At 54.2% G+C, this 13,938-nt stretch overlaps 1 protein-coding gene across 4 annotated transcripts in view; it reads right to left on the minus strand.

The window, feature by feature from the left end:
* Positions 1 to 13,938, minus strand: part of TRAPPC12 (trafficking protein particle complex subunit 12) — an 84,471-nt gene that overhangs the window by 47,373 nt on the left and 23,160 nt on the right. For all 4 annotated transcript variants that reach the window (XM_008274555.5, XM_008274553.5, XM_089327866.1 and 1 more), the window contains exons 4-5: positions 5,464 to 5,577; positions 2,016 to 2,154 (exon numbers count right to left, since the gene is read on the minus strand). In XM_008274555.5, the coding sequence (XP_008272777.4) occupies positions 2,016 to 2,154; positions 5,464 to 5,577 (253 nt within the window). The remainder of the gene's footprint in view (positions 1 to 2,015; positions 2,155 to 5,463; positions 5,578 to 13,938) is intronic.

Raw genomic sequence — 13,938 nt, forward strand, 5'->3', positions numbered from 1 at the left:
CTAACCAGGTCTCTCTCTACACCTCCTGAGCTGTCCCACCTGCACCCCTATTCCAGGTCTACACCTCCTGTGCTGTCCCCACCTGCACCCCCTACTCCAGGTCTACACCTGTGCTGTCCCCACCTGCACGCCCTACTCCAGGTCTACACCTCCTGAGCTGTCCCCACCTGCACCCCCTACTCCAGGTCTACACCTGTGCTGTCCCCACCTCCACCCCCTACTCCAGGTCTACACCTCCTGAGCTGTCCCATCTGCACCCCCTACTCCAGGTCTACACCTGTGCTGTCCCCACCTGCACCCCCTACTCCAGGTCTACACCTGTGCTGTCCCCACCTGCACCCCCTACTCCAGGTCTACACCTCCTGAGCTGTCCCACCTGCACCCCCTACTCCAGGTCTACACCTGTGCTGTCCCCACCTGCACCCCCTACTCCAGGTCTACACCTCCTGAGCTGTCCCACCTGCACGCCCTACTCCAGGTCTACACCTGTGCTGTCCCCACCTGCACCCCCTACGCCAGGTCTACACCTCCTGTGCTGTCCCCACCTGCACCCCCTACTCCAGGTCTACACCTGTGCTGTCCCCACCTGCACCCCCTACGCCAGGTCTACACCTCCTGAGCTGTCCCACCTGCACCCCCTACGCCAGGTCTACACCTCCTGTGCTGTCCCCACCTGCACCCCCTACTCCAGGTCTACACCTCCTGTGCTGTCCCCACCTGCACCCCCTACTCCAGGTCTACACCTGTGCTGTCCCCACCTGCACCCCCTACGCCAGGTCTACACCTGTGCTGTCCCCACCTCCACCCCCTACGCCAGGTCTACACCTCCTGTGCTGTCCCCACCTGCACGCCCTACGCCAGGTCTACACCTCCTGTGCTGTCCCCACCTGCACCCCCTACGTCAGGTCTACACCTCCTGAGCTGTCCCACCTGCACCCCCTACTCCAGGTCTACACCTGTGCTGTCCCCACCTGCACCCCCTACGCCAGGTCTACACCTCCTGTGCTGTCCCCACCTGCACCCCCTACGCCAGGTCTACACCTCCTGAGCTGTCCCACCTGCACGCCCTACTCCAGGTCTACACCTGTGCTGTCCCCACCTGCACCCCCTACGCCAGGTCTACACCTGTGCTGTCCCCATCTGCACCTCTACCCCAGCCTGGCTCTACATTTTCTAACCACTGCCTCCGAGAAGAAATGCTGAGCCGCTGATTTCACAAAGACGAAGGTGCTGGAATCTAACAGGTACTGCTGACCAATTTGTAAAAGTAAGAAAAACCAAAATGCGGGAACAGCCCTGTGCCAGTGTGGTCCTGAGCAATTCTAAGCGACCTCCATGGAGGACACTTCATCCTCAGGCACCCCAGGAAGTGAGTGATCATCCTGTTCTCTGGGATGTGACACTGGGGCACAGGTTACGACCAACCTGTCCCAGTCTGCGAGGCTGGGTGAGGAGCCAGGCTGGACCCTGCTCCCAGGAACGGTGCCCACACTGCCTTACAGGGACATGACCCCAGGAGCCCTGTCCTTGTTGTAAACCAGGAGCCGTCTCTCGCGCACCCCTCCAGGGAGCGAGCTTGTCCACAGCCTGCGCTTCTCCTTCCTCAGCTCAGTCCTGAGCCTCCCTTTGCCAGGATCCGGACTTCCCCAAGCAGCAGTTGTGACTGCAATCCCTTATGGGTCATAACCAGACTTACAACAGGAACACACGTGGCGTGGTCCGTGTGGTGGGGACGGTGCTATGCTTGTACTTGTGCCGGGGCGTCTGGTCCTGACGTGAGGGTGCTTCGTCACCTGTGCCCAGCCCCACCCCAACCATCCTGCTCTGACAGGACGTCCCCCCCCACCCCCCGTCACTGCATTCACAGCCCTGCGTGGGGAGGCTTCGTGCCAGGCAACTTGTTCAAGTTTTCAGAATTAATTAAATAAGGAAAACTGCCGATACCCAATTACGTAAAAGTAAAGCAGAGCAGAACAAACGCATGCAAACGACAGCTAGTGAGCACCGCTGCTTACCCCTCCGTCCGGGATACACGTGGGGGTAGTACTCATAGTAAAGGTCTGGCTGATCCAGACTTCCAAAGGGCTCGAACTCCATCTCAGCGTTCTGGAAGAGGCCCAGCTTCACCAGCAGCGCCAGCCGCACAAACCAGAGCTGGGAACACAGAGGCGATGAAACAAGAAGTTATCTATACAAGTCAAGTCCAGAAGTCCCTATGCCTTAGTAATCTGGCATCACAGTTTGAATTTTAACATTTAAAACAAGGGCTAAACTAACTTGTTATCTTTGCACATTTGCAAAATTATATGTCTATAAGAATACACTTCAGTTTAATAATAACGAGGCAAATGACTCTGATTCAGTTTAACTCGACAACCCCCCGATGGGGCAGGTTCACAAATCACCATAGGTGCTGTTATGAAGATTCAAACACAGCCCTGCCCCGAGGAGAACGTCCCATTGAGGATGCACCTGAGACCTGCAGCAGGTCACAGGCGGATGGCGTGTGGAGGGTGGCCTTGAGGGATGAAGAATGCCTAGAGTCAAAGGCCAGGGACGGGTCTAGCACTAGGGAGTAGAAGGAATAAGTGCTCAGTGTGGGCCGTCTGCGAGGCTTGTGCGCACAGGGCACTCCTGAGTGCACCCAACAAAGTGACAGAAGTGCAAACTAGAGAGCTGGAGGATTCTAGAAGTAAAATGTACCTTAGCAAAGAGCTCATGATCTCATTTCACCATCAAACATCATGTTGTGGGGCCAGTGTTGTGGCACAGTGGTTTAAACTGCCACCTGCGACACCAGCATCCCATACGGGCACTGGTTTGAGTCCTGGCTGCTCTACTTCTGACCCAGCTCCGTGTTAATGTGCCTGGGTAGACAGCAGAGGATGTTTCAAGTGTTTGGGCCCCTGCACCCATATGGGAGACCTGGATGCTGGGCCAGTCCTGGCTTCAGACAGCTGTTGCAGCCATCTGGGGAGCGAACCAACAGGTGCACTCCTCTCTCTCTCTCTCTCTCTATTTGCCTTTCAGATAAGTCAGTCTTTAAAAAAATCATGTTGTACACTATAAATACACACATTTTCAATTTGCCAATTAAAAAGTTACATGGAAAAAAGGAATTACTAGTTTAAAATAAAACTGAGGTTAGACAGCAGCATCGGGAGCCCAAGATCACACAGCCGGCAACAGAACGAAGGGATGGGTTTCAGGCCGAGCCCAGCGTCCAGTGTCCTCTCACAGCCTCCACATTCACGGCCGCAGGCTGGAGGGTTTGCACACCGCACAAAGGCTGCACTTGACTTGGTGGGCAGGCAGGTGCTCTGCATGGTTCTGAGCAGGAAGGTGAGACGACCCACACTGTGCTCAGGAGTGCTTGAGGGCTACTGACTGACTGTGAATCCAGACCTGGAGCAGCTTCAGCAAAGGGAGCACAACACTCCCAGGGGGCCTGGACAGAGGTGGCGATGAGCTGAGAGGCGTGAAGGAAAGTGAGCTGTGATCTAGCACACCAAAGGGTGGAGAGACGAGGAGGCAGGGGCGCTCCTCTCCTCCGTCCTCCAGAGTGAGCTGGTGCATGCTCTCCCTTCCACACTGGTGCACTGGTTAAGATGTCCACGGCGATGCCCACACCCACATCAGAATGCCTGGCTACAGTCCAGGCGCCTCTCCCAGTTCCACCTGCCTGCAAACCTGCACCCTGCGAGGACACAGATGACAGCTCAGACAGTTAGATCTCTGCATCCCACATGGGAGGCCTGGATGGAAATCCCAGCTCCTGGCTTCAGCCTGGCCCAGCCCCAGCTGTTCTGGGCCTCTGGGGAGTGAATCAGCTAATGAGAGATCTATCCACATCTGTGTGTCTGTCTCTCACGCTGTTTCAAATAAAACAAATTAATAAAAACTTCAGCATCAAGGGGCTGGCAGTGAGGTGCAGTGGGTTAAGTCACTGCCTAAGATGCTGGTATCTCACATTAGAATGCTGGTTTGAGTCCCAGCAGCTTTACTTCCAATCCAACTCCCTGCTCAGGCACCTGGGAAAGCAGTGGAAGACAGCCCAAGTGCTTGGGCCCCTGCCATCCACACGGGAGACTAGAAGTTTCTGGCTCCTGGCTTCAGCTGATCCCAACCCTGGCTGTTGCAGCCATTTGGGGAATGAACCAGTGGATGGAAGATCTCTCCTCTTCCTTATCCCTCCACTCAGTTGCTCTGCCTTTCAAATAAATCAATCTCTGGAAAAACAACAACAAAACAAACAAAAATATTCATGGGAAATTACAGAAACAATACCCAAGTTTCAAACTGCACTCCACCCTCAGTAGTGGGATAAAGCCCCACACCTTCCCCTCGCCTAGCCCAGCTTGGTTTTGTGCAGCCACCAGCGGCCCTGTGGCGTCGGATCCAGGTGCGGCAGCACAGTGCTTTGTTCAAGGCCCCTTACTTCACTGAGTCACGGTCATGGCCCCGCCGCACTGGAGGGGTGATGCTGGCCACGGGGATGTGCCAAGGAGATGCCACAGTGCTTTCTCTAAGCACAAAGGTACAGCTCCCAACTTGATAAGGGAAGGAAACCATTCTGTCTGAGGCTGCTAACATCTATGGAAAGGATAAATATTATATTCATGAAATTGTAAGGACGGAAAAAGAGGCCGCTGCGAGTTTTACCGTTGCACCTTGAATTACACTCAGCCACAGTGCACGGCAAGTACTTGCGATGGAAAGGCGTGAAATCTGTGCAAGCAGAGGGAAGAACAGAGCACGCCCAGGGTTCAGCACCAGCAGCAGTTTCAGGGGGACCAAAGGACACAGTCCACTCTCGATGAGAGGGAGCGGAGGAGGCCCTCCCTGAAATAAGTGCACCCGCAGTCCCCGGTGACTCCCAGGGGTTCTTGGTGGCTGCGGAGCATCTGTGAGTGCTCAGTGCTGGATGAGTCCCACACGACTTGGGGTAGCAGTTAGCAAGCCCCCCAGGAAAGGTGAGAATTCAAGGATGCTTGCAGCTGTCCCCTTTTTGTGTGTGTGTGAACAAAAAGTTGCCTTTTGTTCACAACTCTGCTCTATTTTAAATTTCAGAACAAGTGACACTCTAGCAAGGAGAGCACACAGCGCATGGGGCCTCGCTCTGTGCAGACAGAACACCCTGATGCCACCATTTCTGCCAGGCCCAGAGGCCCCGGAGTCTGTAGAGTGGCTGTCGTTGCCATCACGAGAGGGGGCTCCCTGCCCACCTCAGCCCATGGCTGGGGTCTGCTGGGTGGCTGTGTGCCAAACACCCTGTGCTTGAACTGCTGAGATTCAGCGGGGTGGGGAGTCCAGTTCACGCTGGTGTCACACACACAATCATTAGGAAAGGAAGAGCTAGAGTTTGTTCTCAAATCGTTTTCACTGGCATGAAAAACCATGGTCCCCATATCTTCAAATTATGATAAGCCAAATAAAAATAAAGCAACTGCAAGGTGTTCCTACCTGCAGCGAATCTGTGGTATGACTGGTAGGCAGCCCGCTCTTGCCGTAGCCTTGGCCGTGGGCGGTGAGAAGGCGTCCGCACAGGTCAACTGCTGCCCTCCAGTTTTTGCAGCTCTGTAAGACACAACAGAAAATACACGAGCATAAAACATGGCCACTGCACAGTCGGCATTTCCAGAAGCTGTTCCACGGAGCCGTCTGTATCCGTGCTGAGCCGGCTTGGCCGGTGGAGCAGAGGGGTGCGCTACGCATCAGGCTACACGTGTGACCAGGCACCCAGGGAGCCAAGTGTGGGCTACAGCTGGAAATGAGCAAATCATGAAAACACTTGAGTTCACACAAATGATACACAATCAACGAGACTGGTCTCCTTTTCAGCAAGACAAGGTTTCTGTCGATGCAAAACTGAAACTTCACTTTCATGCTCCGTGCTGCATATATTTATTTGTCTCTGTAAGATCTGCTTGCGACTGTAAAGTGAGTGGTTCTGCACGCTCAACACATGGCATCAACATGAACAAAAGGCACTGAACACAGGCTGGCCTGCGATGGCCCTGCAGGCTGTGACAGAGCCACAGAGAGGCTGGCTGGCCCTGACAGACTGGCTCACAAACTTGGACTCCTGCTTCTTTCTCCTCAACAGCAGAGAGGATGGCTATGAAGCAAATGCATGGGGAGGCAGCAGAGGGAGTACTTGAATCTTTTAGGGCCATTAGCAGGGAGCTGGATGGGGAGTGGAGCAGCCGAGACACAAACCAGCACCCACCCGGGATAATGGTGTCACAGGCAGTGGCCACGGTGCCAGCCTCTCGATAATTTCCTGTAAGTCTATCAGCAAGGACAACCCACCTCCTGATGGGAAAGCTGTTCCTTCCCGCTCTCTTGTGTGCGTCTGTGCCGTGAGTGAACGCTCAGTGACAAGACAGTGAGCGAAGACATCGGCCTGGAGCTGGGAGCTGTCAGTCCCAGCTGTGGAGCTGACACGGGCCACCCCATCTTGCCAGCTGCAGGCAGCTCAGGCGCCTCCGCTCTTCCCAGCGGTGCCAAACAACCTTCCGCTGAGCGGGTGCGCACTCACCTACTGAGGGCACCTTGGCTGCCCCGTGTTTTTGACAACTATGAACGGAGCTGCTATAAACACCCACGGGCAAGCTTTTGTGTGGATGAGAGCACGCCCTACTCGGGAGAAATACACCGTGGAGCAATGCAATAGTGGCACTGCGGCATCGACTCGCATGTCAGTCCTGTAAGAAACCGTCCAGCGTTTTCCCTTTATCTGAAGTGGCCACGCTACTTTGCATTCCCGCCAGCAACGTGTGAAAGCGCCTGTCGCTCTGCATCCTCGCCCGCATCTGGTGCTGTCAGTGCTCGGATCTTGGCTGCTCTACTAGGGGTGCAGTGGCACCTCGCTGTCAGGACTTCTCAGCGTTTCCTCTCGCCCGTTTTCTGGAGACCTGCACTTGCCACAGCCTGACAGTGAGAACCAGCCTCCAGCCCGGCCTCAAGACGGCATAATACAACGTGATTTCTTCAGTATACCTTGTAGCTTCTTTCCCCTGCTGGTGACATGGAGCTGGCCACGTACATTATGCAGCCAGTCTGCCAACGGCTACGGCCGCCCCTGGGTTATGCACCATTTCCACACGGCAAGGGTCTGTGGCATGCTCACCAGCTGGGTCACAGCCTCTCCAGCATTCTGAGAACCACTGGCCAACCGGGAAAATGAAACCAGTGCCAGCCAATTTCCCCAACTGTCCCAGCCATGGCAGAAGGGCTTCAAGAAATACAGGATTTCCATGTTCTGGTTGACAGCTCAGAAGTATTTTTAGACCAGATAAGATAATTTACTAAAACTGTCTCCAAATGCCTTCTCTAGTCTAAATTCAGTGCAATAACCATTTTATGTAATGTAAGTGGCTATGCATACTCCCCTTGAATTGCAAATGGGACGAAGTGAGAGGGAAAGACAGCCTGCCAAGTGTGAGGCAGCCCCATGTGTGCCTCCAGGCAGCCCCCGTGACCAGGGCTGGTTAGCTGCAGCTCCCCTCTCTGGGCTCCTGGTCAAGCACACTGGCTTTTCCTGCTACACAGAGGTGAGGAAAGTCCTCCCCCGGGGAACGGCCTGCACAGGGACAGGAAAGCTAGCCCAGGGTGGGGAGAAGCTGAGGCCCTAGAGGAAGGAACAGCACTCCGAGAGCCTGAAGTGAGTGGTGGGAGCAGGAGGTGACATAGCGGGCATGAGAGGACATGCGGGTGACAGGTGCTCCGAGGCAGGGCTGGGAGGTGAGGACAAAGGGTGATGAGGGTCTGGGGGTGAGGCTGGGCCTCACTGGCCGGCACTGGTTTGCCAGCACACCTGCCAGCAGCACATTTGAAAGCACCAGGCCCCTTGCAGAGATGGGTGGGATGTAAGGGGCCCACGCAGATGTGAGTAAAGCAGTCAGGCCAGGCTGGCACTGGTAGTCTGTGTGCAGGGGGACAGGGGCTGGAGACAGTACAGGGCAGTGGAGGTAGCAGACTGCTGAGAACTGTGGGTCCTGGCAGGAGCGGGCTCCATGGAGGTGGCATGAGGGAGAGCTACGTGGCCAGCAGGTTCTGAGACAGAGTGGACTGTGGCCCCGCTTACAGCTGGCCGGCTGGCGAGATGAAGCTGCATGGGAATGAAGCTTGCTGAAATGAGAAGTAGGAATCAGAGAGATGAGACTTTCTAGGGGACTCCAGGGAGTCTGAGGGTTACCATGATGTCACGGGAGGGAGAGAGAGGATGCGGCCGCCAGGAGTGAGACTCTGTTTAGCCAAATGCCTAAGACTTGAGTGTGTAAGAAAGCAGTCGTGGACCTAGGTGGAGAAAGAAAGGGTCATCAATGGTGAGAACAAAGTCGGGGGAGGGGGCGGCGCAGCTTGGCCTGGGACAGTGAGGTCTCTCACCAGGGGCAGGAGGGTTGGGTGGGCAGCTGGAAGGAGGCAGAGACAGTGTAGAGGGAAGAAGGGAGAAGGCGGGGCGACCCGACAGCAGGGCCCCAGTGGGGCCGACAGGTGTCCCTGTGCAGGGGTCAGGATGTGGTCAGAGGACACTGCAGGCTGCATCCACCAATGGCACAGCTTCTCAGATGCGAGTGAAAAACTGGCAAAGCAAGCACGCGCAGCATTTGGATAAGAGCATTTCCGAGACGAGGACCATGGCCGCCGAGCTGGGAGAAGCAGGAGTGCGGAGAGGAGCTGATGCAAGGACGGAAAGCAGAGCCCCTGCCAGAAAGACCCCCAGCGGGCGGCAGAACAAACTGGCTGCTGGGACAGCTGTACAGAGCTTCACACGGGAACTGCTGATCCTGCTGGTGGAGCCTGTGGTGACCAAGGCAGGTGTGGCCAAACACAGGCAGGCGAGAGGGAGGCGAGCAGCTCCAGAAGCTGAAGGCTTGGTCACACCAGAGGTGAGTCACCGCCTGGGTTACCACCGCCATGAGATGCAGAACTCAGTGGTCCTTCGTCGTTAACAAACACAAAACGAGCACACACAACGCCGACCTCTGCTCCGGGCCTCTTCACTCTGAAGCCGGCACTGGACCTGCTGCACCGCAGGCTTCTCAAAGGCGTGGCTGGTATTCTGCTGCTCTTACTGTTTTGGGCTATGACATTACAAAATGAGTGTTGCTGTGGCCATCTCTGGAAATGAATAATCTAAAGTTTTATTTTTCCAATGTTCTCATATACTTGGAGAGCAGAATGCCCGCATGTCAGGAATCACAAATCAACCCACTGGAGGACAGCACGGACAGATAGGGCACACGTGCCAGCAGACAGCAGATCCCCCACAGAATACTCCGCTGGCAGGAACGCCGTGGCTGCCTCCACGTGTACACGGAAGATCCCAGGCACCCACACACCCACATCTACTCAGCACCGAGGAGGAAGCTCCCGCCTTGCCAGGCAGCAGGAGCATCAAGAAGGGCCTGCCGGGAGGACGCCCACAGAGAGAGGGTCTACAAGTGAGTGCTCTGAGACACATACATGCAGCACTACATACACACAGCTGAGGGCGCGTCACGCTTATGGACAAGAATTAAAAGGCTGGTTTAGTTTGGTGTAAACGAGTTTTCAAATCCACACATACAAGGGTCTCTCACACAGGTCATGAAACGTTGAGTATTTTCAAAAAACTATGAATGGATTTCAAATTATTTTTTAAAAAAGAAAAATCAAGTGAGCTTTTGATTCCACTTTTCCAAGTTTTGGAAGTTTCCTCACCCAAGTACAGGGGGCTGGGTACAGGGACGAGAGCCTCGCTAGATGACCGGGAGGAAGGCAGGTGGACGGGAGAAGGGCAGCCCACACACAGGGCGCCACGAGGCTGAGCGTGGAGGAGGACAGCCTGTGACGAACGGTGGCTTCTGATGTGGGCAGTGCACAGAGAACGACGCTGCAGAGCTGGGCAGAATGGACACAGGGGTGGGGTAAGGAGGGGCTGGAGACAGATGTGCTGGGGCACGAGACGGGGCAGGATCCCGATGGCTGTCGGAGGACGGGGCGCCAAGGACTAACTCGGGGTGGAGTGGCTGCTGCCAGCTTCACACCTCTACGTGCATTTGGGTTACGAGACGAAGTGAGGTTTCTTCTGCAACTGGGGGCCTAAGTGACTGGTGTGCGGTGACACTGCCAAGTGGGTGGCAATCTCAACACACTGACTGAACCTGCAGTCCCATGTGTAGATGCAAATGGAATTAAGTCACACGCAGAAAACTGTGTGCTGGAAACTAATCATATCCTTTGCAGCCATTCAAATTTATAATAAAGCATTTTGTATAACTTAAAAATATGTGAGGGAGTCCCCCTAGCTTTCTACCCAAATTCCTAAAGCCATTTCCCGCTGCCTCCAAGACTGTGCATTTAGTGGGAAGGTGGAACTGGGAGCAGAGCCAGGATCAAACCTGAGTCCCAGGTAATCTTTCAGCTGCTTTGCCAAAAGCCTGCCCACCAGCAGCTCTTAAACACTTACTTTCACGCAGGTGAGCTGCCTAAGCTAACACCCCCTGGGTGGCACCCAGGCCCTGTCCACAGCACAGGAATCCCGAGGAAACAGTGAAGTGTGATGTAGAAAAGAAAGTTGGCCGGTGCCATGGCTCACTAGGCTAATCCTTCGCCTGCGGCACCGGCACCCCGGGTTCTAGTCCCAGTTGGGGCGCCAGATTCTGTCCCAGTTGCTCCTCTTCCAGTCCAGCTCTCTGCTGTGGCCCAGGAAGGCAGTGGAAGATGGCCCAGGTGCTTGGGCCCTGCACCCGCATGGGAGACCAGGAGGAAGCACCTGGTTCCTGGCTTCAGATTGGCGCAGCACGCCAGCCATAGCAGCCATTTAGGGGGGTGAACCAACGGAAGGAAGACCTCTGTCTCTCTCTCTCTCTCTCACTGTCTAAACTGCCTGTCAAAAAAAAAAAAAAAAAAAAAAAAAAAAAAAAAAAAAAGTCAATTGTGCACCCGCACATAGTCTTGTATGTGTCTGTGTCGTCTGTTTTTAAACACGGGCCACTTTGTAGCTTCTTCTTCACGCAAAGCTTTCTCCGGTGCTCAGCTATTTCTCTAGACCACGACTTAATGGCCACGTGAGGTCAGCAACACTAACGCAGACATCTCTGTGAATTCAACGGCCTGCCTTGGATGCCTGAGTGTGTCAGCTCCTTGGAAACCATGAACTCGCCACTCCTCAGGGGGGCGGTGCTGCTGACCTGACCGGGAGGCTCCTGAGCAAGGTGTCCAGGGCGGCGCTGGGAAATGGGTGGGGGCAGCATCCCGCAGCCACCAGTCTGCTGCCCCAGATGAAAGGAGCCAGCTCCAGCTCCCGCTGAGCTCACAGACTCAGCTTCTGCCTACCAGAAAGGGAAGGCTCATGAAGAGCGGCGGAACCCTGGCAAGTTCCAGGCAGAGAGCCGGGGCACACACTGGTTGTCTTTGTGCCCGCAGTTCGACCAGCAGCCTGAGCTGCCCTTCAGCAGTGCGAGTGCTCACCTGTTTCCTTCTGGATGGGGTCTCGGGAGCAGAGACAAATACGATTCTCTGCACACTAAGGGCTTGGAAAGCGAGTTCAGTACGTGGCCCTTGCTTCTGTTACACGTGTGTAACTTCTGTTTGTGCTCAATGCTCACAGCCCAGCCAGGCCCGTCTGGGCGGTACTTACCAACTTCTCTGCCCTCGGCTGTGCAGGAGGCACCCTTAATTTCCACCAGCACTGTGAGGGGCTGCACAGCACAGCCGTGGGAAGCACAATTATACCAATTATTCAAAACGGCTTCATCTCGGGACTCCCTCACTGGTCACCCCAGAGCTGGAAATGCCAGTAGTCAGTTCTGAGAGAAGACAGAATCGATCTGCACCTGTCACCAGCCCCCAGCTTCCAGTCTGAGGTCACCTGTCATAGCTGCTCCCCCTCCAGCCCCTCCAGCAAGAAACAAAGATTACTGCCCTTCAAGTCCAGCTGAAGTCCTGCTTAGGAGGGCCCTCCAGCCCACGGAGAGACCTTGCTATTGGAACGCCCTGTGCTCACCTCCTTGGTTCAGCCACAGCGCCCTCAAGCGGTGGTATTTACTTCTTCGAGCATAAACGAATCTCTGAGGACAAGGGTCAGCAGCCCTTGGAAGATGAGCCCTGCCCAACAAGCCTTATTCCTCGGTATTTAATTTCACCGGAGAGCTGAGCACGGTGGTGAGAAATGCGGAGAAAACACCTCAGCGTGCTCTTTGGGGGCCGATAATGGAGAAAGGGTGAGGAAGCACTGCTGTGATACACAGCCTGTCACACGTCCCGCACTTACGAGGTCTGGCCGGCACTCGAAATTAACTTAATTATGACCCTGTCTGTTTTCCCTCCAGGGTGGACTCTGTGGGCAGTGGCCTCATCTATGGCCATTGCTCCTTAATTTCCAAAGCAGTTTGTTAATGTGGCACCTACCATTAAAAAACTGTGAAACAGGGGCCAGCGCTGTGGCTTTGTGGGTAAAGCTACTGCCTGCAGTGCCAACATCCTGTATGGGCACTGGTTCAAGTCCTGGCTGCTCCACTTCCATCCCAGCTCTCTGTTAGGGCCTGGGAAAGCAGTGGAAGATGGCCCAAGTCCTCGGGCTCCTGCACCCGTGTGGGAGACCCGGAAGAAACTCCCGGCTCCTGGTTTCAGATCGGCTCAGCTCTGGCTGTTGTGGCCATCTGGGGAGTGAACCAGCAGATGGAAGACCTCTCTCTTTAAGTCTCTCCCTCTCTCTGTCTGTAATTCTGCTTCTCAAATAAACAAACATTATAAAAACTGTCTTAAAAAAAAAAAAAACAACTGTGAAACAGTGAATTCACAGCACATTAAAAAGTGAAAAAATAATGTTTAACTGCACCAGTAACCTAAGAAACGCAGTTTATAATACACTAGTGAGCTGACCTTCAATAGCCAAAAAACAAACAGAAACAAATGCCACTGTCAGCCTAAGACATACGGCCGGACTCAGGCAGAGGATGAGACGCGGTGCGCTCCGCTGTGCTGGCAAATGTAAACAGTGGTGATCTTTCTGGGATACAACTGCATACTCGTCTCAGAGCCCCAGAACTGGCCACACCCAGCGACTGCTCACTTCCCCCCAGGACAAATGCGAATGTGGAAAAGATTTCCGCTCCGAAGCTACTTGTAATAGTTTCAGACTGGGCTGCTGCAGAGGCACAGCAGACTGTCCCATTCTGGAGCACTGGTTCCAATCCCAGCTGCTGTTAATCTGATCCAGCTTCCTGCCAGTGCACCTGGGAACTCAGCAGCGGATGTTCCAAGTACTCGGGTCTCTGCCACCCACACGGGAGAACCAGATGGAGGACCTGGCTCCCTGTTTCAGTCTGGCTCTGCCCCAGCCATTGCGACCAATTCGGGGAGGGAACCAGCGGATGGAAGATCTTTCTCTCTGTCTCAGTCACTCTTTCAAATAAATAAAATAAATCTTAAAAAGATTCATATTGTGCAGCTATTTAAATATTTTTAGAGACATTATATAGAAAATTAAAGAAATAATACCTAACAAAAAGGATACAAAACTACATTCAGTATAACATGACATTTGTGTCTAGTATATATAAAAACATTTGTACCCATTCGTCTTTGTGCATAAACACAAAATGTTAAAGGACAGTGTTAATAGAAGCAATTTTCGCCTTTTCTGAAGTGAAATAAGAACATGCTGACTATGAATTGGGAAAACGGGTTTGTGAGCGCAAGGACAGAACCCCCAGGGGGACAGTGTCACCTCCCAGCCCTTTAGAAAGGGGCCCCTCCCCATCTTCCATGCCCGGGACAGTCCTGCTGCTGGCAGAGCTCAGCCTGTTTCCACGAGCGCAGAAGGCCCAAGGGGCCGCGCAAAAGGCAGCTGCAGTACCGAAGTTTCTTCCCCAGTGCTCAGCTCCCTGATGCCAGCACAACTCTCAAAGCAGTTACAACTTTTGTGGGTGTAAAAATATATAAATG

This window comes from Oryctolagus cuniculus, chromosome 2, assembly GCF_051225735.1.
Source record: "Oryctolagus cuniculus isolate XC-2025 breed Fujian yellow rabbit chromosome 2, ASM5122573v1, whole genome shotgun sequence".
Taxonomy (NCBI): Eukaryota; Metazoa; Chordata; class Mammalia; order Lagomorpha; family Leporidae; genus Oryctolagus; species Oryctolagus cuniculus.